The following is a 26,972-nucleotide window of genomic DNA, read 5'->3' as shown; positions in this document are numbered from 1 at the left end:
AGTCCTGTCTCACAAAACTTCACACTGAAATGCTGCTCGTCCTTAAGGTGCACTGCACTTTGCTTTTATTTTGCTACGGCAGAGTAACATGGCTGCCCTTTTCTATAATGTATGGTAGAGGGCTGTGATGAAGATTGAGCATGATAACCGCGATGGAAACGCTGTGACTGTTTGACGTGGAAACGTTGTGGCCTCAGATGGTGCCAGTGGTCTTGACAGAGAAGCCGGCGATGGAGCTGACACATTGCAGATGATGGTGTTGGTGGAAATCAAGAAGAAGACCGGAGATTTATACCCACCCTTCTCTCTGAATCAGAGTCTCAGAGAAGCTTACAACCTCCTTTGTCCTCATCACCCACAACACACACCCTGGGAGGTGGATGGGGCTGAGAGAACTCTTCAGCAGCTGCCCTTTCAAGGACAACCTCTGCCAGAGCTATGGCTGACCCAAGCCCATGCTAGCAGCTGCAAGTGGAGGGGTGGGGAATCAAAACCAGTTCTCCCAGAAAAGAGTCTGTGCTCTTAACCACTACACCAAACTGTGCACTTAAACACTACAGCAAACTGGCTCTCAGTTACCTAAGAGTGTGGAGTTTACGTGCTCTTAGGGTTGCCAACTCCAGGTTCGGAAATTCCTGGAGATATAGGGGGAGTCCGTGCACTTAACCTCTACACCCAACTGGCTCTCATTTCTGCCCATAGGAGGGGGAAGAAGAAGAAGAAGAAGAAGAAGAAGAAGAAGAAGAAGAAGAAGAAGAAGAAGAAGAAGAAGAAGATATTGGATTTATATCCTGCCCTCCACTCCAAAGAGTCTCAGAGAGGCTCACAATCTCCTTTACCTTCCTCCCCCACAACAGACACCCTGTGAGGTGGGTGGGGCTGAGAGGGCTCTCACAGCAGCTGCCCTTTCAAGGACAACCTCTGCCAGAGCTATGGCTGACCCAAGGCCATTCCAGCAGGTGCAAGTGGAGGAGTGGGGAATCAAACCCTGTGAGGTGGGTGGAGCTAAAAGGGCTTTCACAGCAGCTGCCCTTTCAAGGACAACCTCTGCCAGAGCTATGGCTGACCCAAGGCCATTCCAGCAGGTGCAAGTGGAGGAGTGGGGAATCAAACCCGGTTCTCCCAGATAAGAGTCCGCACACTTAACCACTACACCAAACTGGCTCTCCGATGGGAGGCCGATGGGGGCTGGCCAACATCTCCGTTGTTGGAGATGGTGGGCAAGAGGTGACAAAGGGCGGGATGATCTCTTTAGTTGTCTGCCAAGGGGAGCTTTCAAACATGAAATCTGAGCGTGGCGGAAATCTGGAGAAACTGGAATGGCAGGACTATGGAGCCCTTTGAAACCTGGGTTAAATCAGTGCTTCCGGCTTCCCCCCTCTGAGGAAGTGACAAACAACTGGTTATTTCCTGGGCTGAGGAGGAAGAGGTGCCCCCTGGAGATTTACTTCTGCGGTTCACAAGAAGCTGGTGCTGCTTTGGCCGGAGGGGGGTTTCCTTGGGGGAATTCTGCCCTTTGCTTCTGGCCTCGGATGGCTGGAACAGAATCATCCACAAAGAGGAACTCCAGGATCTTGTTCGTTCCGCTGTGGAAAGATCCAAGATGCTCAATCAGATGGGTTGGTTTTTATATCCCACCCTTAACTACTCGAAGGAGTTTCAGAGTGGCTTACAATCTCCTTCCCTTCCCTTCCCTTCCCTTCCCTTCCCTTCCCTTCCTCAGAACAAACACCCTGTGAGGCAGGTGGGGCTGAGAGAGCTCTGAGAGAACTTCTCTGGAAACAACTGCTCTGAGAGGACTGAATATGGAGGTTTCCCTCAGCCACCATGGCTAGTAGAAGAAGACTGAAGATTTATACCCAGTCCTTCATTCTGAATCTCAGAGTGGTTCACAATCTCCTTTCCCTTCCTCCCCGACAACAAACACACAGAGGTGGGGAGGGGGCTGAGAGAGCTCTCACAGCAGCTGCCCTTTCAAGGACAGCTCTGCAAGAGCTAAGGCTAACCCAAGGCCATTCCAGCAGCTGCAAATAGAGGAGTGGGGAATGAAACCCGGTTCTCCCAGATAAGAGTCTGCGCACTTCACTACCACACCAAACCGGTAGCCATTGATAGACATCCTCCATGAATCTATCCTGTCTCACCCAGTGGCCAACCAGTTCCTCTAGAGGGTCAACAACAGGACATAGAGGCTGAGGCCTTCATGGAAACATCAGAAATGCCATGCTGGATCAGACCAGTGAGGGACCATCTCTTCCAGCCTCCTGTCTCACACAGTGGCCAGTCAGTTCCTCTGAAGGGCCAACAACAGGGCAGAGAGGCTGAAGCCTTCCCCTGAGAAGAACATCAGAAGAGTCCTGCTGGATCAAACCAGTGGTCCATCTCATCCAGCATTCTGTCTCACACAGTGGCTGTTCAGCCCTTCTGGACCACACTAGTGATCCATCTAGGCTAGTATTATCTACTCAGACTGCCAGAAGCTCTTCAGAGTTTTGGGCAGAGGTCTTTAACAACATCTGCTGCCTGATCCTTCTCAACTGGACATGTTGGGGATTAAACCTGGGACCTTCTGCATGCCGAGTAGATGCTCTGCAGCTGAGCCACCACGGCCCCTTCTGCAGTGATGCTTGTGAACTGCAGGTTGAGTTCTGCTTTAAGAGCAGCTTTAAGAGCCGCCCTGAGACACTTCGGTGAGAAGGGCGGGATATAAGTCCACTAAATAAATAAATATTTCATAGAATCATAGAATTATAGAGTTGGAAGGGACCTCCAGGATCATCTAGTCCAACCTCCTGCACAATGCAGGAAACCCACAAATACCTACCCCAAATTCATAGGATCTTCACTGCTGTCAGAGGGCCATCTAGCCTCTGTTTAAAAACCTCCAAGGAAGGAGAGCCCACCACCTCCCAAGGAAGCCTGTTCCACTTACGAATTGTTCTAACGGTCAGAAAGTTCTTCATGTTGAGCCGGAAACTCTTTTGATTTAATTTCAACCCATTTGTTCTGGTCCTTCCTTCTGGGGCCACAGAAAATAATTCCACAACATCTTCTATATGACAGCCCTTCAAGTCCTTGAAGATGGTGATCCTATCACCTCTCAGCCGTCTCCTCTCAAGGCTAAACATGCTCAGCTCCTTCAACCTTTCCTCCTAGGACTTGGTCTCCAGACCCCTCACCATCTTCGTCACCCTCCTCTGGACCCGTTCCAGCTTGTCTATATCCTTCTTAAAATGTGATGCCCAAAACTGAACACAAGACTCCAGGTGAGGTCTTCCCAAAGCAGAGTAAAGTGATACCATCACATCACGTGATCTGGACACTAAACTTCTGTTGATACAGCCCAAAATGGCATTTGCCTTTTTTAGCCACAGCAGCACACTGTTGACTCATGTTCAGCGTATGGTCCACTAAGACCCCGAGATCCTTTTTGCACATACTACTGCTAAGACAAGTCTCCCCCATCCTATAGCCATGCATTGGATTTTTCCTACCGAATTCCTTTGTCCCATGCTCACCCCAGGTCATGCTGGTTTCAAAACTAGACAAAAACATGTGAACTCTTCTTGGCCAGCATGAACCTGGGGTGGGTGCCTGAGCCCTGAGCCCGCTCCCAAACAGACTTCAACGCTCTGTAAAAAACCATTTGTCTTCAGGGCTGCTGGTTCTCCACCAGCCACCTTTTCTGTTTGTATCTTGGGGAAAGAGGCTGGATTCACCACCTCATCACCTGGGCTTCTGCTACTTTCTTGTCCATCTCCACCAGTTCCACCTTCTGGGTTCTCCACGGCTTCCACTTTTTCCGCTGTTCCTTTATCCTGGAAAAGAGCACAGCGGCAGTTGGCCAAGGGGGTGACCCACAGTTCCCTTGCTTATAGAATCAAAGAGCTGGAAGTGACCTCCAGGGTCATCTAGTCCAACCCCCTGCGCAATGCAGGAAACTCACAAACCCCTCCCCCTACATTCACAGGATCTTCATTGCTGTCAGAAGGCCATCTAGCCTCTGTTTAGAAACCCCCAAGGAAGGAGAGCCCACCACCTCCCGAGGAGGAAGCCTGTTCCACTGAGGAACTGCTCTAACAGTCAGGAAGTTCTTCCTCATGTTGAGCTGGAAACTCTTTTGATTTAATTTGAATCTGTTGGATCTGGTCCTATCTTCTGGGGCCACAGAAAACAATTCCACACCATCCTCTAGATCAGGGGTGGCCACGGTAGCTCTCCAGATGTTTATTCTACAACTCCCATCAGCCCCAGCCAGCATGGCCAATGGCTGCGGCTGATGGGAGTTGTAGGCAAAAAACATCTGGAGAGCTACCGTTGGCCACCCCTGCTCTACATGACAGCCCTTCAAGAACCTGAAGATGGTGGTCCTATCACCTCTCAGCTGCCTCCTCTCCAGGCTAAACACACCCAGCTCCTTCAACCTTTCCTCATAGGACTCCGTCTCCAGACCTCTCACCATCTTGTTTGCTCCCTGCCCCATAGATGAAAGCCCTGCAGTCTTTGCCTATGGTTTGCTTTCAGTGTTTCCAGCTGATAATCTATTTGGTGATGGAACTGGGATGGGTAACCTCCAGGTGGGACCTGGAGATCCCCCCAGAAGTAGAACTGATCTCTGGGTATCAGAGAATCAGTCCCCCCTGGAGAAAATGGTGGCTTTGGAGGGGGGACTCTCTGGACTTATATCCCTGCTGAAGTCTCTCCCCTATTTATTTATATTATAATTTATATCCCGCCCTTCCGAACAAGTGGCTCAGGGCGGCTCACAACACAAAGTTTCACATAAATAGAATTTAAGCATAAAAACAGTTAAATTAATTAACACATTTAAAATTTTAAAACATTTAAACCATTTAAAACATTAGGGACAGCAGACCTCTAGTATAACTACACTTAGTTTCTTGTACCAGCTAGTCATAAGCCAGCCGGAAGAGGGTTGTCTTACAGGCCCTGCGGAACTGGGCGAGGTCCCGCAGGGCCCTCACCTCTTCCGGCAGCTGGTTCCACCAGGAGGGGGCCGTAACAGAAAAGGCCCGGTCCCTGGTAGATTTTAAGCGGGCTTCTTTTGGCCCGGGGATAACTAGGAGATTTCGAGTTCCCGATCTCAGTACTCTCTGGGGAACATGTGGGGAGAGACGGTCCTTCAGGTAGGCAGGTCCTCCCCAAGTCCCATCCTCCCCAGGTTCTACCCAGGGCCAACCCTGCCAACAGGCAAACTAGGAGATCGCCTAGGGCTCTGGCCTTCTGGGGGTGCTGAATTGGGCACCCCCATGTGACTCAGTGATGTTATCAGTGTGTGTGTGTGTGGGGGGGTGCTCCAGAAATTAGCCTTGCCAACCCTGAGCTGGGAAATTCCTGGAGATCTGATGGGGGTGAATCCTGGAGAGGGGAGTGACTTTCATGGAGTATAATGCCATACTGGCCACCTTCCAAAGCAGCCATGTTCTCCAGGGGACTCGATTTCTGTCACCTGGAGATCAGATAATTCTAGGAAATCTCCAGTTACAAACTGGAGGCTTGCAACCCTATCAAACGGAAGGGAGACTTCAAAATTCTGGAGCGGAGCCTTTATCCATCACCTCTACCAACTGGCCACTGGGAGTTCCCTAAACTGGGATTTTAAAATTTTGCTTCTGTGCAGGGCTTTTTTGGGGGTAGAAAAAGCTCAGCACGAACTCATTTGCATATTAGGCCACGCCCCAATGTCACCATTGCTTTCCACTGGGCTTTTTTTGTCGGAAGGGGAAGGCAATGGCAAACCACCCTGTACAAAACTCTGCCGTGAGAACGCGATGTGACATCAACCCAGAGTTGGAAACGATTGGTGCTTGCACCATTTTTTTTTAGAAAAAGCTCACCAGGAACTTATTTGCATATCAGGCCACACCCCTTGATGCCAAGCCAGCCAGAGCTGCATTCCTGGGTGTTCCTGCTCGAAAAAGCCCTGCTTTTATGTATTTTTATGTATCCTACGTATTTTATGTATCCTGTAAGCTGCCTTGAGCTCTGTGAACAACAAAGGTGGCTAAGAAATGTTTTCAGTAAACAAAGACACGGCCGGCCCCTCTAACTATCGGCAGAAGTCATGCCAACCTTACCTGCTCCAGTTTCTGCGGACGCCAAAGGCCGAGGCGCAAAGCCCAGCTGCGCAAGCCATGCCAACGAAGACCCCTGCCATGACTTTGAAGAAGTGGAGATCAGAGAGAGCTGCAGGCAAAGAGGATTGACTCATTAATTATCATATGGCCTTGTGGGTAATACAGCCAGGAGATCCTAAGATTGTCTGGCAGTCTTAAGTTCTAGCTCTTTCAGCATTATGCACCCTAGATAGTAAGTTAGACTTGGGGGGGGGGCTGAGAGGCCTCTGAAGGAGCTGCAACTGACTAACCGTGAGAGACAGAGACACAGAGAAAGAGAGAGAGACGCACAGAGAGAGAGAGACAAAGAGAGACAAAGAGACACAGAGAGAGAGAGGCAGAGAGATACAGTGAGAGGGAGACAGAGACAGAGAGAGAGACAGAGACACACACAGAGAGGGAGAGAGACAGAGACACACACAGAGAGGGAGAGAGAGACAGAAACACACACACACACAGATGAAGAAAGCCGGAGAGACAGAGAGACAAAAAGGATTCCTTGAAGGGCTTAAACTGGCAGAGGCTCTTCAGGGTAAAGGACTTTGGCATCCCCTGCTCCTTGAAATGAGAGGCAGTGTGGTGTAGAGGTTAGAGTGTTGGATTAGGATGTGAGAGACCCAGGTTCAAATCCCCCCTGGGCCAGCGAAATGCTGAGCTCTGTATTTGGGCCAGTCACTTACTCTCAGCCTAACCTGTAAAATGGAGGAGGAGAGAATGGTGTTTTGAGAGGATCTGGCTCCCCACCGGGGAGAAAAGTGGAGGATCGATACCTGAATTAAAAACCTGAAATAAGTGGAGATGCTAGAGATTGAACACCTGCCACTAGAGGGAGTCATGAGTCTCATTTTAGGAGACCTGGATCTGGTTTGGGCTAATACTTAGGAATGCGCCAAAAGGATTGGTGGTGAGGAAGAATACACTGGAAGTTCTCAGTGTAACAGGGTGCAGCAGTAGCCAGAGTGCCCTGTGCCAAACACAAGATTACACCTGGAAGGCTGGAAGTCCTACGCAACCTAGAGAGCCAGTTTGGTGTAGTGGTTAAATGCGCAGACTCTTAGCTGGGAGAGCCGGGTTGGATTCCCCACTCCTCCACTTGCAGCTGCTGGAATGGCCTCAGGTCAGCCATAGCTCTCACAGAGTTGTCCTAGAAAGGGCAGCTTCTGTCAGAGCTCTCTCAGCCCCACCCACCTCACAGGATGTCTGTTGTGGGGGAGGAAGGGAAAGGAGATTGGAAGCCGCAAAATCCATATCATCTTCTTCTCTTCTTCAAGTAGGGTTTCTAGGTCTGGGTTGGGGAGTATGCAGAGATTTTGGGGGTGGAGCCTGAAGAGGGTGGGTCAGGGAAAGGGAGGGACTTCAAAATGCCATAGAGTCCACCTTCCAGAGCAGCCTCTTGCTCCAGCGGAACTGATCTGTCACCTGGAGACCAGCCATAATAGTGGGAGGTCTCCAGCCACTCCCCGGAGGTTGGCAACCCTTCACGCAAGCAGACTAATGCCTCTTAGAGGTGTAGAGGGGAGGAATCAGTGTGGGGTGCTGGATTTCCTGCTTTGTGCGGGGGGTGGGGGATTGAACCAGATGATCCTGGAGGTCCCAACTCTATGATTCTATGAGGGGTGGGGGTTTTGTCAGCCAACCTATAGGCAGGACTTTTTTTGTGTAGCAGGAACTCCTTTGCATATTAGGCCACACCACCTTGATGTAGCCAATCCTCCTGGAGCTCACAGTAGGCCTTGTACGAAGAGCCCTGTAAGATCTTGGAGGATTGGCTACATCAGGGGGCCTAATATGCAAAGGAGTTCCTGCTATTAAAAAAACCCTGCCTATAGGGCTGACCAAGATGGCAGCTGGCTAAGGAAGGCACTGGACAGCAATTCTACCGGAGGAACTAAGCCAGGGGTGGCCAAACTGCGGCTCAGGAGCCCCTTGTGGCTCTTTCACACGTATTGTGTGGCTCTCGAAGCCCCCACCGCCCCATTGGCCAGCTTGGAGAAGGCCTTTGTCTCTTTAAATCACTTCTCCAAGCCAAGCCCGCTGGTGGATTGGAGAATTCATTCAAAGTTAAAGTTGCTTTATTTCCACCTCTCCCTCTCCCCCACCTATTTATCTGCATGTCTGCCTTCTTTCCTTCCTGTCTTGCGGCTCTCAAATATCTGACGTTTATTCTATGCGGCTCTTACATTAAGCAAGTTTGGCCACCCCTGAACTAAGCACTTGGCTAGAAGAAGGCCAAGGCCAGGATCCCGGGCGATTCCAGAGCTTTCAGGACCACGATCCAGGGGGAAAGTGTCCCCTGAACGCCCCGTCAGAAGCCGAGCTTTCTTTTCTGCGCTGCTGTCAATCTCGGGAGTTCAACCCACTCTCGGCACTGAAATCCAAGGCGGCGGTCCCGTTGCCGTAGGGATTGCTGGCCAGACAGGTGTAGCGCCCTGAATCCTCTGCCACCAGGTGCCGAATCTCCACCTTGAGGCTGTTGTAAGACTGCAGCACTTGGAGCCTCGGGGCAGCTGCTGGGCGGCCCCGCTGGGTGTGAGCCAGGAGGCTGCCCCCTTTGTAGAGGGCCAGCTCGGACCGGGGGTGGCTGCTGACTTGGCAGCGAAGGATTCCGACTCTCCCGCTTTGGTTGTCTAGGAAGGCGCTGAGGGTGGGAGTCCGAGGGGCGTCTGTACGGATAGAAAGAGCAAGACTGGATGAATCCCAGCGCTCCCCCAATCCACCCCCCCCCCAATAAGATCCCACAGGAAAGGAAAGGAAAGGTCCCCTGCGCAAGCACCAGTCGTTTCTGACTCTGGGGCGACGTTGCTTTCACGACGTTTTCACGGCAGACTTTTTACGGGGTGGTTTGCCCTTGCCTTCCCCAGTCAGCTACACTTCCCCCCCAGCAAGCTGGGGACTCATTCTGCCGACCTCGGAAGGATGGAAGGCTGAGTCAACCTTGGGCCGGCTACCTGAATCCAGCTTCCGCCGAAATCGAACTCAGGTCGCGAGCAGAGAGTTCAGACCACAGTACTGCAGTACAGCTGCTTTACCACTCTGAGCTGCAGGGCCGCTAAAATCCTACAAGCAAGGCAAACAAGCAAACAGCTGTCCCCTAACATGTGTACGGTTGCCAAGTCCCCAGCATTGTCCGGCAGGGGACTTTTGTGCATGCACAAAGCATGTACGCAGCGCAATGACACCACCCGGAAGTGACATCATCGCACCAGCGATGTTGCTCGCTGCTGCTCTAGGCATTCTAGAAAACTATGGTTTTCCCAGACGCTCTAGCCATTCAGGAGAGGGAAACTCTATGGTACACCATAGAGTTTCCCCTCCCAAACGGCTAGAGTGTCTGGGAAAACCATAGAGTTTTCCTGGAAATTCCCAGAGCAGCCACTGTGTGACATCGCCGCGGCAATGACATCACTTCCGGGTGACATAATCGTGCCGACAATGTCGGAGGAGGTTCCGCACGCTTAACCACTACACCTAACTGGCTCTCCGATAAGATCAGGCTAGCCTGGAACATCCTGGACAGATCACCCTAACAGAAAGGTTTGCCCTTGCCTGCCTCTGCGCAGCAGCCCTGTTCTTCCTTGGTGGCCTTTGATTCTAGCACTATTTAAGCCCGACCCTGCTTGGCTGTGGAGATCTGACAAAATCAGGCTCACCTCAGCCATGCAGGCCCGGGCATCATAGCTTGAGCCAGTCTGGCGTAGTGGTGAAGTGTGCGGACTCTTATCTGGGAGAACCGGGTTGGATTCCCCACTCCTCCACTTGCACCTGCTGGAATGGCCTTGGGTCAGCCAGAGCTCTCTTATCTGGGAGAACCGGGTTGGATTCCCCACTCCTCCACTTGCACCTGCTGGAATGGCCTTGGGTCAGCCAGAGCTCTCTTATCTGGGAGAACCGGGTTGGATTCCCCACTCCTCCACTTGCACCTGCTGGAATGGCCTTGGGTCAGCCAGAGCTCTCTTATCTGGGAGAACCGGGTTTGATTCCCCACTCCTCCACTTGCACCTGCTGGAATGGCCTTGGGTCAGCCAGAGCTCTCTTATCTGGGAGAACCGGGTTGGATTCCCCACTCCTCCACTTGCACCTGCTGGAATGGCCTTGGGTCAGCCAGAGCTCTCTTATCTGGGAGAACCGGGTTGGATTCCCCACTCCTCCACTTGCACCTGCTGGAATGGCCTTGGGTCAGCCAGAGCTCTCTTATCTGGGAGAACCGGGTTGGATTCCCCACTCCTCCACTTGCAGCTGCTGGAATGGCCTTGGGTCAGCCAGAGCTCTCTTATCTGGGAGAACCGGGTTGGATTCCCCACTCCTCCACTTGCACCTTCTGGAATAGCCTTGGGTTAGCCATAACTCTCTTATCTGGGAGAACCGGGTTTGATTCCCCACTCCTCGACTTGCACCTTTTGGAATGGCCTCGGGTCAGCCGTAGCTCTCTTATCTGGGAGAACCGGGTTTGATTCCCCACTTCAACACTTGCACCTGCTGGAATGGCCTTGAGGCAGCCAGAGCTCTCTTATCTGGGAGAACCGGGTTTGATTCCCCACTCCTCCACTTGCACCTGCTGGGATGGCCTTGGGTCAGCCAGAGCTCTCTTATCTGGGAGAACCGGGTTTGATTCCCCACTCCTCCACTTGCACCTGCTGGAATTGCCTTGGGTCAGCCAGAGCTCTCTTATCTGGGAGAACCGGGTTGGATTTCCCACTCCTCCACTTTCACCTGCTAGAATGGCCTTGGGTCAGCCATAGCTCTCTTACCTGGGAGAACCGGGTTTGATTCCCCCCTCCTCCACTTGCACCTGCTGGAATGGCCTTGGGTCAGCCATAGCTCTCTTATCTGAGAGAACCGGGTTTGATTCCCCACTCCTCCACTTGCAGCTGCTGGCATGGCCTTGGGTCAGCCCTAGCTCTCTTACCTGGGAGAACCGGGTTTGATTCCCCACTCCTCCACTTGCACCTGCTGGAATGGCCTTGGGTCAGCCATAGCTCTCTTATCTGAGAGAACCGGGTTGGATTCCCCACTCCTCCACTTGCAGCTGCTGGAATGGCCTTGGGTCAGCCATAGCTCTCTTATCTGGGAGAACCGGGTTGGATTTCCCACTCCTCCACTTTCACCTGCTGGAATGGCCTTGGGTCAACCAGAGCTCTCTTATCTGGGAGAACCGGGTTAGATTCCCCACTCCTCCACTTGCACCTGCTGGAATGGCCATGGGTCAACCAGAGCTCTCTTATCTGGGAGAACCGGGTTGGATTTCCCACTCCTCCACTTTCACCTGCTGGAATGGCCTTGGGTCAACCAGAGCTCTCTTATCTGGGAGAACCGGGTTGGATTTCCCACTCCTCCACTTTCACCTGCTGGAATGGCCTTGGGTCAACCAGAGCTCTCTTATCTGGGAGAACGGGTTAGATTCCCCACTCCTCCACTTGCACCTGCTGGAATGGCCTTGGGTCAGCCATAGCTCTCTTCTCTGGGAGAACAGGGTTTGATTCCCCACTCCTCCACTTGCACCTGCTGGAATGGCCTTGGGTCAGCCAGAGCTCTCTTATCTGGGAGAACCGGGTTAGATTCCCCACTCCTCCACTTGCAGCTGCTGAAATGGCCTTGGGTCAGCCAGAGCTCTCTTATCTGAGAGAACCAGGTTGGATTCCCCACTCCTCCACTTGCAGCTGCTGGGATGGCCTTGGGTCAGCCAGAGCTCTCTTATCTGGGAGAACTAGGTTTGATTCCCAACTCCTCCACTTGCACCTGCTGGAATGGCCTTGGGTCAGCCATAGTTCTCTTATCTGGGAGAACCAGGTTGGATTTCCCCACTCCTCCACTTGCACCTGCTGGAATGGCCTTGGGTCAGCCAGAGCTCTCTTATCTGGGAGAACCCGGTTGGATTCCCCACTCCTCCACTTGCAGCTGCTGAAATGGCCTTGGGTCAGCCAGAGCTCTCTTATCTGGGAGAACCGGGTTGGATTCCCCACTCCTCCACTTGCACCTGCTGGAATGGCCTTGGGTCAGCCAGAGCTCTCTTATCTGGGAGAACCCGGTTGGATTCCCCACTCCTCCACTCAGGGCCGACCCTCCCGCTAGGCAAACTAGGCAGTTGCCTAGGGCGCTGAGAGGTGGGGGCAGCAAATTGGGCTCTCGCCTCCCCCTCTGGTGCCCCAGGCAAGCGCTTAGCTTGCCTCCCTCCCCACTCCCCGCCGCCCCTCCAGGTCACCGCCCAGCCTCGTGCACCATCCCGCCCCTCCGGCGCTCCACTGGCCTGCCTGATGCAGCGAAAAGTGGTGGCGCCCCGCTCGCTCCCTTCTCCCTGCTCGTCGCTGGCCTTGCAACTTGCGCCTGTGCGTTAGAATGATTTACTATTAAAGGTCATTCTCCCACAGCACCAGATTCATGGTTACCAAATAGGTTAGTTAGTTACATAAGAGAATATCCTGGGCCCGTCGCAGAAGAAGGCTACTGGGACCAGCCTAATAGAAGTACAGGGACTAGAACAGGGGCGTCAAACATGCAGTTCAGGGGCCGTATCAGGCCCCCTGAGGGCTCCTATCAGACCTCCGACCAACTGGCTGTCATCTGCTTCCTTCTCCCTAAAGCTTGCTTCCTTCAGTTTGCTTTGCAAGGCTTGCTCAATTGCACTGGAGCTACAGAGCAAAACCTCTATTTTCTCCATTGGCTGAAACTCCTCCCTTAGGGAGGATGGGGGGGGGAGGAGTAGCTTGCTTTGCTAGGCTCTCTCAATTGCACAGAACTACTGAGCCAAGCCTCTCTTCCTTCTATTGGCTGAGGCTCCTCTTCCCTCCAGTCCTCTGGGGAAGGAAGGAAAGAGACAGAGCTTCCTTTGCCCAGTTCCCTGGATCCCATGGGAGAAAAACAAACTAAAGCGTCTTTAAGACCAATGTGTGCTAACGTTTTAAGCTTTTTTAAAAACGATATATTTGTGTTTGTGTCCTTTATAAAATTCATATCTCTGCTACCTCAACTTAAATAGGTGCACACATGGCCTGGCCCGCCATGGCTCAACCCAACAAGATCTGATTTATGTCAGACGTGGCCCTCATAACAAATGAGTTTGACAGCCCTGGACTAGAATATCCCAGCCCCCAGCCCCTTTGGCTTTGGAAACCCAGTGACCCATTGCAAAGCCTTTCCAAATGTACACCAGTCAAGCTCTCTGGGACACTCACAAAGCACGTTCAAGAGGACCAGGTTGGAGGTCACGCTTCCCGTCTCCCCCTCAGCCCGACAGTGGTATGAGCCAGCATCATCTATGGTGACCATCTCCAGGAGCAGGGAGTGGCCAGGCCCGTCTTGGAGCCACTGGCTGTTCTTATACCAAGTGTAGTTCATTCCTCCAGCAGCCCGGCTGGCAACCAGACAGGTCAAGTTGGCTGCAGACCCTTCCTGGATGTCCGGCGAAGGCTCGACAGTTATTCTTGCACCTGAAAAGGGGAAGAGGAATAGAGAAGGCCAGGCTTAGCATCACGTAGCAAAACCTGAGCTCAGCGGAAGTGCACCTGGTTAGTTCCTGGAAGTAGCTCAGTAGAAGTGCACCTGGTTAGTTCCTGGAAGAGCTCAGTAGAAGTGCACCTGGTTAGTTCCTGGAAGAGCTCAGTAGAAGTGCACTGGTTAGTTCCTGGAAGTAGCTCAGTAGAAGTGCACCTGGTTAGTTCCTGGAAGTAGCTCAGTAGAAGTGCACTGGTTAGTTCCTGGAAGTAGCTCAGCGGAAGTGCACCTGGTTAGTTCCTGGAACTAGCTCAGTAGAAGTGCACCTGGTTAGTTCCTGGAAGAGCTCAGTAGAAGTGCACCTGGTTAGTTCCTGGAAGTAGCTCAGTAGAAGTGCACTGGTTAGTTCCTGGAAGTAGCTCAGTAGAAGTGCACTGGTTAGTTCCTGGAACTAGCTCAGTAGAAGTGCACCTGGTTAGTTCCTGGAACTAGCTCAGTAGAAGTGCACCTGGTTAGTTCCTGGAAGTAGCTCAGTAGAAGTGCACCTGGTTAGTTCCTGGAACTAGCTCAGTAGAAGTGCACCTGGTAAGTTCCTGGAAGTAGCTCAGTAGAAGTGCACCTGGTTAGTTCCTGGAACTAGCTCAGTAGAAGTGCACCTGGTTAGTTCCTGGAAGTAGCTCAGTAGAAGTGCACCTGGTTAGTTCCTGGAACTAGCTCAGTAGAAGTGCACCTGGTTAGTTCCTGGAAGTAGCTCAGTAGAAGTGCACCTGGTTAGTTCCTGGAACTAGCTCAGTAGAAGTGCACCTGGTAAGTTCCTGGAAGTAGCTCAGTAGAAGTGCACCTGGTTAGTTCCTGGAAGTAGCTCAGTAGAAGTGCACCTGGTTAGTTCCTGGAACTAGCTCAGTAGAAGTGCACCTGGTTAGTTCTTGGATGGTCCCAAATTTAATCACCAGCATCTTTGGTTTAAGGGCCTGAGGCAGCAGGGGTTGGGAAGAGGACCTCAGAGAGATGCCCTCAGTTGGAGAAGGCCATACTGAGCCAGAAGGACCCATAATACTTACTCTCCACACTGAAGTATACAGTAGCTTTGGAGGCTCCATAAGTGTTGTTAGCGAAGCAGAGGTATTCTCCTTCATCTTCCAGGTGCACCCCCTTGATTTCCACCTTCAGGAAGTTGTGGGCCCGGTGGACATTGAGCCGGGAGGTGGGCAGCCCTCCAGAACTCAAGCTGGATGCCACAATCTCATGTCCTTTGTACAGGGTGAGGTCAGATAATGGATGGCTCTCCACTGCGCACTGGAGAATGGCTTGCTGCCTGGATTGCGTCTCCAGGAAGGAGACCAGCGTGAGCTCCTTGGGAGCATCTGCAAGGGAGAGATGACGCCACGGCTTCAACAAAAAATTAGGATGACACCGCTGAGGAGGAGAGGTGGTGAAAGGAGGGGGCTTGGAGGATGCAAACTGAGCTGCCTGCGTTCCAAGCAAGCAAGGTGGTCTCTAGAATGCATTTGATCATTTTATGGAAATGATCAAACTTCTAAGTCATCATAAGAACATAAGAGAAGCCATATTGGATCATGCCAATGGCCCATCCAGTCCAGCACTCTGTGTCACACAGTGGCCTATATATATATATATATGCTTGTAGCTGCCACCATCTCCTGTGGCAGTGAATTCCACATGTTAATCACCCTTTGGGTGAAGAAGTACTTCCTTCTATCCCTTTTAACCCGACTGCTCGGCAATTTCATCGAATGCCCACGAGTTCTTGTATTGTGAGAAAGGGAGAAAAGGACTTCTTTCTCTACTTTCTCCATCCCATGCATAATCTTGTCAACATCTCTCCTGTCACCCCGCAGTCGACGTTTCTCCAAGCTAAAGAGCCCCAAGCATTTTAAGCTTTCTTCATAGGGAAAGTTTTCCAAACCTTTAATCATTCGAGTTGCCCTTTTCTGGACTTTTTCCAATGCTGTAATATCCTTTTTGAGGTGCGTCTTTGCATCAGACAGTATAAAATTGCACCATCTTTGCATCAGACAGTATAAAATTATACCTTAAAAAGATCAGGAGTTGTCATGTGATTTGTTTTCTTCCAAAGGAGGAGCCTGGCTGTCCCCTCACCTTTGCAATGCAACAAATGAATGGGCAACTGCCACTACTGGAACCCCAATTTGCAGGGCTTTTGTTTGTAGCAGGAAGTTCTTTGCCTATTAGGCCACACACCCCTGATGCAGCCAGTCCTCCTGGAGCTTACAGTAAGCCCCGTGAGAAGAGTCCTGGAAGCTCTTGGAGGATTGGCTACATCGGGGGGGTGTGGCCTAATAGGCAAAGGAGCTCCTGCTGCAAAAATAAAATTAAAAATTGACTAAATAAATAAAAAGCCCTGCCTACCTGACCTTTGGGGAGCTTTCTGCCTTGTTTCTGTTGCACTCCTAGCACCTTTTTTACAATTTAAAATCCATTTCCCCCCCCTTTGTCTCAACACAACATTTTTTAAAAAATCGCTTTCCTCTGCTCTGGTAAGACCTCACCTGGAGTCTTGTGTTCAGTTTTGGGCACCACAATTTAAGAAGGATCTAGACAAGCAGGAATGGGTCCAGAGGAGGGTGACGAAGATGGTGAGGAGTCTGGAGACCAAGTCCTATGAGGAAAGGTTGAAGGAGCTGGGGATGTTTAGCCTGGAGAGGAGGCAGCTGAGAGGTGATAGGATCCCCATCTTCAAGTACTTGAAGAGCTGTCATCTAGAGGATGGGGTGGAATTGTTTTCTGTGGCCGCGGAAGATAGGACCAGAACCAATGGGTTGAAATTAAATCAAAAGAGTTTCCAGCTCAACATTAGGAAGAACTTCCTGACCGTTAGAGCGGTTCCTCAGTGGAACAGGCTTCCTCCTTGGGAGGTGGTGGGCTCTCCTTCCTTGGAGGTTTTTAAGCAGAGGCTAGAGAGCCCTTGACAGCAATGAGGATCCTGTGAATTTAGGGGGAGCATTTGTGAGTTTCCTGCATTGTGAAGGGGGTTGGACTAGATGACCCTGGGGCTCCCTTCCAATTCTATGATTCTATGAAATAATGCTCTAGGATGCAGAAGAAAGTCAATTTGTAATGTTACAGCTATCGGTAATGTTAGCTTATCGGTTTGGTGCACAGCAAGCTTAGGTTGTAAAGATCAGATGAGATTCTTCTTGAACTCAGTGCCGGAAAACCGGGGTGTGCGCCCCCCCCCAACATCTGTAAACACCATCAGTCTAAGACAGGGGTCCCCCAAGTGGCATCTGTCGACAACATGGTGCCCTTCAAATGTTTACAGGTGGGGTGTTTGCTGAGCATGATTTCTGATTGGCTACTGGAGATCTGATTGGCTGAGCTGCCTGGAGCCGGTCACAGGAGGGGGGGGGGTTTAAATCAACGGCAATAAATAAAAATAGTGATTTGGTAGTGATTTGGCAGTGTTGGAGTTATACATTCTCTCCTCTTTTGCTGTGCGTTTTAGAACCACCCCTCCTTCCCCCTGCACTAGGGCACCTATTGTACCATAGAGTTTTCCCTCTCAAATTGCTAGAGCGGCCGGGGAAAACTTAAATGCCTAGAGCGGCCAGCACACGACATCGCAGCCGCGATGACGTCACTTGCGGGTGATGTCATTGCGCCGGCAACATCGTGGGAGGTTTCCCCCACCGGCCCAGTGAGGACCAGTGGGTTGGGAACCTCCCAAGTGGGAGAACCATTGCCCACACTAGGACTTCCTTGGGGTGGGGGTGGGGCTCCACCTCCTTCAGCAACCAATTTGTGGTTGGTTCTGCCAACTGCAGCCGCCATTTTGAGGCTGGGCCCACCACCGTCTGTCAGAATTCCCAGGTGCCCACAGGCTCAAAGAGTTTGAGGACCGCAGTCTGAGAGGAAATAGAGTAAACTTGAGAGCTACTTGCAGAGAACGTGCATGGGGACAGGGGGAGAAGTCCGGATTCTTCTCGCGTTGCGCACTCGGCAGGAGTAGGCCCCCGCATCTCCTGGAGTGGCTGCCTGGATCATGAGGGAGTCCGCAGGCCCCTCAGCCAGCCATTGGGCGTTCTTGTACCAGGAGTAAAGAGCGTTGGATGCAGAGCTGATGTCTTCGCAGGTGAGAGAGACGGGATCCCCTTCACGCACCTCTGGAGAAGGGCTGATCACCACCTTGGTAGCTGTGGGAGGGATGAAAATCAAGATAGCCTGGGCAGCCACAAAGTGGGAAACTATCAAGCAAAGAGGCCATTTCCTGGTTGATCTGTTCCCGGTAGAGTTGCCCATTCCAATTCAAGAAATATCTGGGGACTTCGGGGGTGGAGCCAGGAGACACTGGGGGTGGAGCCAGGAGTAAGGTTGTGACAAGCATAATTGAACTCCAAAGGGAGTTCTGGCCATCACATTTAAAGGGACCACACACCTTTTAAATGCCTTCCTTCCATTGGAAATAATGAAGGATAGGGGCACCTTCTTTGGGGGCTCATAGAATTGGACCCACCCCCCACCTCCGGTCCAATCTTTTTGAAACTTGGAGGGTATTTTGGAAGGAGGCACTGAATGCCTTGCTGAAAATTTGGTGCCTCTATCTCAAAAAATAGCCCGTCCCAGAGCCCCAGATATGGAGAATCAGTCTCCATAGGGAATAATGGAGTGCCCAGCGGACATTTCCCTCCCCGCCCCCGCCGCTTTCTAAAGACCCTGCCAATCCCTAGGTGGGGGCAGGGGACCCCCCAGTTTGGAGGCCCTCCCCCCCCACTTCAGGGTCATTAGAGGGCAGTGGGGGGGTAGGGAAATAACTGCTGGGCACTCCATTTTCCCCTATGGAGACTGATCCCCATTGGGTATCATGGAGAATTGATTCGTGGGTATTTAGGGCTCTGGGGGGTGGCTGTTTTCTGAGGTAGAAGCACCAAATTTGCAGCATAGCATCCGGTGCCTCTCTTCAAAACACTCTCCAAGTGCCCCTATCCTTCATTATTCTCAATAGAGGGAAGACATTTAAAAGGCATGTGGTCCCTTTCAATGTGATGGCCAGAACTCCCCTTGGAGCAATTCTGCTTGTCACCAGGCCTCAGATTCAGTGGAAGCTCACAGGAGCACAGCTCCTGAACCTTTCTGAGAGTTCCACCTCCTTCTCCATTGAATAGTATGAGCAGCTGCATAACAATCCCTGGATGAGCTCCACCACCTGTTTTTCTGCAAAATGACCCCTGCTTGTCACACCCTTGCTTCTGGCTCCACCCCAATGTCTCCTGGCTCCACCCCCAATGTCTCCTGACTCCACCCCAATGTCTCCTGGTTCCACCTCAATGTCTCCTGGCTCCACCCCCAATGTTTCCTGGCTCCACCCCAATGCCTCCTTGCTCCACCCCCAATGTCTCCTGGCTCCACCCCAATGTCTCCTGGCTCCACCTCAATGTCTCCTGGCTCCACCCCAATGTCTCCTGGCTCCACCCCCAATATCTCCTGGCTCCACCTCAATGTCTCCTGGCTCCACCCCAATGTCTCCTGGCTCCACCTCAATGTCTCCTGGCTCCACACCAATGTCTCCTGGCTCCACCCTAATGTCTCCTGGCTCCATCTCAATGTCTCCTGGCTCCACCCCAATGTCTCCTGGCTCCACCTCAATGTCTCCTGGCTCCACCCCAATGTCTCCTGGCTCCACCTCAATGTCTCCTGGCTCCACCCCAATGTCTCCTGGCTCCACCCCAATGTCTCCTGGCTCCACCCCAATGTCTCCTGGCTCCACCTCAATGTCTCCTGGCTCCACCCCCAATGTCTCCTGGCTCCACCTCAATGTCTCCTGGCTCCACCCCAATGAACATATGAACATATGAAGCTGCCTTATACTGAATCAGACCCCTGGTCCATCAAAGTCAGTATTGTCTTCCCAGACTGGAAGCGGCTCTCCAGGGTCTCAAGCTGAGGATTTTCACACCTATTTGCCTGGACCCTTTTTTGAAATGCCAGGGATTGAACCTGGGACCTTCTGCTTCCCAAGCAGATGCTCCACCACTGAGCCGCCGTTCCTCCCCAAATGTCTCCTGGCTCCACCCCCAGAGCCCCCAGATATTTCTTGAACTGGAGCTGGCAACCCTAGTGCCAGCAGGGACTCAGAGTGCTGGGGTGTGGGCCTTGACACTCACTCTCCACTACGAGGTCCAGGGAGGCCTTTGCTGTGCCGATGCTGTTGCTAGCAAGGCACTCATAGTGCCCTTCGTCATCCAAGTGGACCTTTAGGATCTCCAGTCGCAAGGAGTTGGGAGAGGAAGCCACGCTCATCCGAGAAGGGTCAGGTGGCGCTCCGTGGTCTCGGGAAAAGCCGGTGGAGGCCAGGACCTCATTGCCTTGGCGGAGCGACAGTTGCGACGGGGGGTTGCTGTCGACGGAGCACACCAGGATGGCCACCTGCCCGTTCTGAGCCTCCAAGAAGGACGCTGCTTCGATGTTCTTAGGCGGGTCTTCCAGAAAGAAAAAGAGAGAAACGAGTAGCACCTCTCGTCCCGACCAATTCAACAGACCACAGACAGGACACAATGCCAGACGGGCTTGCCAACTTTCAGATGGTACAGATATATGAAGGATTACAGCTGGTAGAACGCGAAATGAATTAAAGCAATTGCTGTGACAGCACCCTAATAGACTTTTTAATAAACTACAAGAGCCCCATGGCACAGAGTGGTAAAGCTGCAGTACTGCAGTCTGAACTCTCTGTTCACGACCTGAGTTCGATTCGGCAGAAGGTGGGTTTAGGTAGCCGGCCCAAGGTTGAAGAAGAAGAAGAAATTGGATTTATATCCCGCCCTCCACTCCGAAGGGTCTCAGAGCGGCTCACAATCTCCTTTCTCTTCCTCCCCCACAACAGACACCCTGTGAGGTAGATGAAGATATTGGATTTATATCCCGCCCTCCACTCCGGAGTCTCAGAGCGGCTCACAATCTCCTTTCCCTTCCTCCCCCACAACAGACACCCTGTGAGGTAGATGAAGATATTGGATTTATATCCCGCCCTCCACTCCGAAGAGTCTCAGAGCGGCTCACAATCTCCTTTCCCTTCCTCCCCCACAACAGACACCCTGTGAGGTAGATGAAGATATTGGATTTATATCCCGCCCTCCACTCCGGAGTCTCAGAGCGGCTCACAATCTCCTTTACCTTCCTCCCCCACAACAGACACCCTGTGAGGTAGATGAAGATAATGGATTTATATCCCGCCCTCCACTCCGAAGAGTCTCAGAGCGGCTCACAATCTCCTTTATCTTCCTCCCCCACAACAGACACCCTGTGAGGTAGATGAAGATATTGGATTTATATCCCGCCCTCCACTCCAAAGAGTCTCAGAGCGGCTCACAATCTCCTTTACCTTCCTCCCCCACAACAGACACCCTGTGAGGTAGATGAAGATAATGGATTTATATCCCGCCCTCCACTCCGAAGAGTCTCAGAGCGGCTCACAATCTCCTTTCCCTTCCTCCCCCAGAACAGATACCCTGTGAGGTAGATGAAGATAATGGATTTATATCCCACCCTCCACTCTGAAGAGTCTCATAGCGGCTCACAATCTCCTTTATCTTCCTCCCCCACAACAGACACCCTGTGAGGTAGATGAAGATAATGGATTTATATCCCGCCCTCCACTCCGAAGAGTCTCAGAGCAGCTCACAATCTCCTTTACCTTCCCCGCCCCCCCCCCCACAACAGACACCCTGTGAGGTGGGTGGGGCTGAGAGGGCTCTCACAGCAGCTGCCCTTTCAAGGACAACCTCTGCCAGAGCTATGGCTGACCCAAGGCCATACTAGCAGGTGCAAGTGGAGGAGTGGGGAATCAAACCCTGTTCTCCCAGATAAGTGTCCGCACACTTAACCACTACACCAAACTGGCTCTCAGCCTTCCATCCTTCCGAGGTCAATCAAATGAGTCTCCAGCTTGCTGGGGGGAAAGTGTAGCTGACTGGGGAAGGCAATGGCAAACCACCCCGTAAAAAGTGTGCCGTGAAAACGTCGTGAAAGCAACGTCACCCCAGAGTCGGAAATGACTGGTGCTTGCACAGAGGACGACCTTTTAAAACTACAACTCAAGTAAGTGTCATTGCTTATTTTCCAAATATATTCTCTTAGTACAACCACCCAAATATACATACATGCAATTGCATCATTATAAAGTGCAAAAAGGCCACACAAGTCCAAATGGGATTTTTTATTTTCCTTTATAGAATGAAGCTTTACAATTCCAAGGCTATACCACCTTGGAATTGTAAAGCTTGATTCTATAAAGATTTTTTTTTTCCTGGAGGGTGCCTTGCAGATACATAATTAATTTCAGTAATTGAGATGCCTTCATCCCTGAGGGTCGACTGAGGAAGACACTTCAGAACGGGCTTAAAATCCAGAAATCCAATGTGGACTTTTCGCTTTATAAAAATAAAATTGTATTTATGTGTTATGAAGACTCTGCGACGTCCTTAGTTCTGGTGGAATATAGTTTCTGTATGTATGCATATTTGCACGGTTGTACTAAAAGAATATATTTGGAAAAGAGCAATTACACGTAATTGAGTTGTTCTTTTAAAAGATTGTTATTATTATTATTATTAAGAAGAAGACAAAGACGACGACGAAGAAGAAGATATTGGATTTATATCCCGCCCTATACTCTGAAACTCAGAATCTCAGAGCAGTCACAGTCTCCTTTATTCCACCCCCCACAACAAACACCCTGTGTGGTGGGTGCGGCTGACAGGGGTCTCCCAGAAGCTGCCCTTTCAAGGACAACTCCTGCGAGAGCTCTGGCCGACCTAAGACCATTCCAGCAGCTGCAAGTGGAGGAGTGAGGAATCCAACTCGGTTCTCCCAGATAAGAGAGCTCTGGCTGACCCAAGGCCATTCCAGCAGCTGCAAGTGGAGAAGTGGGGAATCCAACCCGGTTCTCCCAGATAAGAGAGCTCTGGCTGACCCAAGGCCATTCCATCAGGTGCAAGTGGAGGATGGGGGAATCAAACCCTGTTCTCCCAGATAAGAGAGCTCTGGCTGACCCAAGGCCATTCCAGCAGGTGTAAGTGGAGGAGTGGGGAATCCAACCCGGTTCTCCCAGATAAGAAAGCTGTGGCTGACCCAAGGCCATTCCAGCAGCTGCAAGTGGAGGAGTGGGGAATCAAACCTGGTTCTCCCAGATGAGAGTCCACAAGCTTCCCCACTACACCAAACTGGCTATTACAGCAATTGTTTTAATTCATTCCATGAACTTTCAGGTGGGGCCTGGCGATCTGGAATGACACTGGCTCTCCAGAATGGGGATGGTCCCATTCAAGCCACCAAACCCAGCCCTGCTATGGCTGAGCTGGCGAATGCTTGTTAGATCTGTTGGCTGCAAGTCTCCAGGACCTCCCAGTCTGCCTCCAAGGCTACAGCACACAGGTGGCCGACAATGGCTGCAGCTAGCCCTCCCAGCTCCCATGTCACCTGACCCGTCAGCTGACCCGAGCCCAACTGGAAGACAATGCTAACCCTCTTCTATGCCAACGCCACAAGCAATACTCATGAAACTGGGCTGCTGAGCCCCTGAAAGGAGAAGGGGATCCCTCTGCCTCCGGGTCTCATTGACACAACCCTCCCACTAGTTGCCGCGGGTGGAGGGAGGAAGAGGTTGGTGAATTGGGTTGCCAACCTCCAGGAAGGGCCTGGAGATCTCCCAGAATTGTCAGCTCCTGAGTTGTCCTCAATAATCAGGCCTCTTGCTGAGATTCAGAAAAGGGGTTTTATTGCTAGGCACATTACAGCTAGGGTTGCTAAGTCCCTCCACAGCTGCGGTGGGGGGGGGGACTTGTTCTTTGCGCATGCGGCGCAATGACATCATCCAGAAGTGATGCCACTGAGTAGGGGACATTGTGTGGGGATGCTCTAGGACTCACACTAAAAACTCTACGGCACCATAGAGTTTTACCACAATTCCTAGAGTGTCCCACCGGAAATGCTCTAGGAATTGCAGCAAAACTCTACGGTGCCATAGAGTTTTAGCACGAGTCCTAGAGCTTCCCCGTGCGACGTCCCCGGCATGATGACGTCACTTCTGGGTGACATATGAACATATGAACATATGAAGCTGCCTTATACTGAATCAGGCCCTTGGTCCATCAAAGTCAGTCTTGTCTTCTCAGACTGGCAGCGGCTCTCCAGGGTCTCCAGCTGAGGTTTTCCACACCTATTTGCCTGGACCCTTTTTTGGAGATGCCAGGGATTGAACCTGGGACCTTCTGCTTCCCAAGCAGATGGTCTACCACTGAGCCACCGTCCCTCCCACCAACGATGGCACATGACGATGGGGCTCTTCAGGGGCGGGGACCTGCTTACTGCCGGAGGGTTGGGGCCCTCGTGGGCAGGGGATCCCCTGACCCCGGTGGGAGCTTGGCTGCCCTAATTAGAGCAGGTCGGACTCTTTGAGTCAGATCTGGCTATGACCTTCAGAGCCAGAGCTATATACCCTCTCCCGGGCTGTTACCAGCCGGCCAAAATTCATAGCAGAAAGCCTGCACAAAGCAGCAATAATAGTTTCTCACCCGGCCCCCCATTGTGTGCCGGCAGGGGTTGAGACAGTCTCTGTTAGGAGAGATCGTGTCCTTGAAGTCCAGATGGCCTGCCTCCATCACAGGGCAGAGTGGATATGTCATGCGTTGCAGGCAAAAGAGAAAGCAAGGAGGCAGGCATCCTCCCACAACATTCCCATCAGAGTTGCAGAAAACAGGGAGGCCTCCAGCCTCAGTAAAGACATGGAAAGGCCCTTGGACAAGGATTCCAGCTTATCTCCAGGCTGCAGAGAGCAATCCCCCAGGAGAAAATGGCTGCTTTGTGGCCTGAAGCCTCACTGAGGCCCCTCTCCTCCCAAAATCTTGCCCTCCCTCATCTCCCCACCTCAATCTCCATGTTTCCCTATTGGTGGATCACCATCCCTAAGTAGAACACTTTTGGGGTTCCTTCCTGGGCATCATTATTTGTTGCCTGACAGAACCACCCCCCAGGACTTACAGAGGACATTCAGGCTGCCCAGGGAGGAGTTCCACACCCGTTCAGAAGTCTTCAGTGCACAGCTATAGGCTCCTGCATCGGCCACGGTGACATTGGGAAGGGACAGCGTCCGGGAGGGGCCCTCCGTGTACCATCTGTGGTCCTTGTACCAGGTGTAGTGTGGCTCTTCAGCTGCACCGCTGTCGATGGCGCAGGTCAGGTTCGCAGAGTCCCCTTCGAGGACATCCAGAGGGGAAATCCAGATCCGGGCCGCTGAGCAAACAGAGAAGAGAGACATACTGAAGACTGGTCCTGGCGAGCCAAGAGGTGAGGGTGCTTCTGGAATGCATGCCATAGACCAGGGGTGGCCAAACTGTGGCTCAGGAGCCCCATGTGGCTCCTTCACACATAGTGTGTGGCTCTCAAAGCCCCCACTGCCCCACAGGCTGACAGAGTAGGCATGTCTCTTTTAAATCATTTTTCCAAACCAAGCTAGCTAGCGGCTTGGAGAATATATTTAAAGTTGCTTTCTTTCTACCTCTTTCTCCCCATCAATATTCCTCCCTCCCTCCCTCCCTCCCTCCCTCCTCCCTCCCTCCTTCCCATCCTCCCTCCTTTCTTTCTTTCTTTCTTTCTTTCTTTCTTTCTTTCTTTCTTTCTTTCTTTCTTTCTTTCTTTCTTCCTTCCTTCCTTCCTTCCTTCCTTCCTTCCTTCCTTCCTTCCTTCCTTCCTTCCTTCCTTCCTTCCTTCCTTCCTTCCTTCCTTGTGGCTCTCAAACCTCTGACGTTTATTCTCTGTGGCTCTTACATTAAGCAAGTCTGGCCATCCCTGCAGCATGGCTGCTTCTTTTAGAATTCAGCATTAATGCAGCTTCAGGGTGTAATGTAGCTGCCTCCAAGGGTTCCAGCAATGATTTTCTCCGGCTCCTCCCCCTTACACTACCTAGGCTGAACTTGGAGCTTACAGTAGGCCCTGTACTAACAGCCCTGTAAGCTCTTGGAGGATTGGCTACAGGGGTGGAATTCTAGCAGGAGCTCCTTTGCATATTAGGCCACACCCCCTGATGTAGCCAATCCTCCTGGAGCTTACAGTAGGCCCTGTACTCAGAACCCTGTAAGCTCTTGGAGGATTGGTTACATCAGGGGGTATAGCCTAATATGCAAAGGACCTCCTGCTACAAAAAAAAAGCCCTGGACCTAGGGTTGCCAATCCCCAGGTGGGGGCAGGGGATCCCCCAGTTTGGAGGCCCTCCCCCCCGCTTCAGGGTCGTCAGAAAGCGGGGGGAGGTGAGGGAACTCTGTTATTCCCTATAGAGATTTATTCCCATAGAAAATCATGGAGAATTGATCCGCGGGTATCTGGGGCTCTGGGGGGGGGCTGTTTTTCGGGGTAGAGGCACCACATTTTCAGTATAGCATCTAGTGCCTCTCCCCAAGATACCCCCCAAGTTTCAAAAAGATTGGACTAGAGGGTCCAATTCTATGAGCCCCAAAAGAAGGTGCCCCTATCCTTCATGATTTCCTATGAAAGGAAGGACATGAAAAGGTGTGCCGTCCCTTTCAATGTGATGGCCAGAACTCCCTTTGGAGTTCCATGATGCTTGTCACAGCCTTGATCTTGGCTCCACCCCTAATGTCTCCTGGCTCCACCCCCAAAGTCCCCAGATATTTCTTGAATTGGACTTGGCAACGCTACCTGGACCACGCCCCTCTTATGTAGCCAATCCTCCAAGAGCTTGCAGGGCTCTTCGTACAGGGCCTGCTGTAAGCCCTTGGAGGATTGGCTACATCAGGGGGGTGCGGCCTAATAGGCAAAGGAGTCCTTGCTGTAAAAAAAAGCCCTGCTCAAAAAAGGTGCTACTGCGCTCTTTACTATTTAACTGAAAAGTGATTTTGAAAGGGCACTGCTCTGGGGATGCCCACGCCTTGAAGAAACCCACTGATGCCATTTCCCATTACCAAGTCCAGAGAGACCCTCCCCAACGTCTCCCAGCCTCTTGCTGCATTTGGACTCCCTGCGCCCACCTCCCTCCTTCGGGCAGCTGCTGCAAGGAATAGCCTCGGCTCTCAATACTCACTCCCTGCGGTGAACGTGATGGAGACGCTGCTGTTACCGTAGAGGTTGCTCGCCCAGCAAGTGTAGCCCCCTTCGTCCTCCACCACCACCTCCCGGATCTCCACCCTCAAGCTGTTATATGAAGCGGAAACTCTGAGCCGTTGTACGGGAGCCAGGTTGGAACTGCTGCTGGATGCCAAGAGCTCGTCCCCCTTGAACATGAGCAGGACGGATTGGGGCGCGCTGTCGACGGTGCACTGGAGGACAGCCACCGGGCCCCCCTGCCTCTGCAGGAAGGAAGTCAGCTGAGGCTTCCGTGGGGGGTCTGTGGGGGGCAGGGAGAACTCGGAATTAGGG

General features: G+C 52.0%; 1 protein-coding gene across 1 annotated transcript in view; it reads right to left on the bottom strand.

Moving 5' to 3' along the window:
- Positions 1-1,444: 1,444 nt before the first annotated feature.
- The window catches only part of SIGLEC1 (sialic acid binding Ig like lectin 1), a 120,054-nt gene continuing 94,526 nt past the window's right edge, over positions 1,445-26,972 (bottom strand). Inside the window, exons 12-21 of the mRNA XM_060247434.1 lie at positions 26,638-26,940; positions 24,582-24,833; positions 19,709-20,023; positions 17,489-17,740; positions 14,627-14,929; positions 13,307-13,561; positions 8,498-8,800; positions 6,099-6,207; positions 3,720-3,818; positions 1,445-1,586 (exon numbers count right to left, since the gene is read on the bottom strand). Of these exons, the coding sequence (XP_060103417.1) occupies positions 1,445-1,586; positions 3,720-3,818; positions 6,099-6,207; positions 8,498-8,800; positions 13,307-13,561; positions 14,627-14,929; positions 17,489-17,740; positions 19,709-20,023; positions 24,582-24,833; positions 26,638-26,940 (2,333 nt within the window). The remainder of the gene's footprint in view (positions 1,587-3,719; positions 3,819-6,098; positions 6,208-8,497; positions 8,801-13,306; positions 13,562-14,626; positions 14,930-17,488; positions 17,741-19,708; positions 20,024-24,581; positions 24,834-26,637; positions 26,941-26,972) is intronic.

The sequence above is a fragment of the Heteronotia binoei genome, chromosome 9, assembly GCF_032191835.1.
Source record: "Heteronotia binoei isolate CCM8104 ecotype False Entrance Well chromosome 9, APGP_CSIRO_Hbin_v1, whole genome shotgun sequence".
Taxonomy (NCBI): domain Eukaryota; kingdom Metazoa; phylum Chordata; class Lepidosauria; order Squamata; family Gekkonidae; genus Heteronotia; species Heteronotia binoei.
Note: the sequence above shows the minus strand (reverse complement) of the source record. Positions and strands in the feature narration are given on the sequence as shown.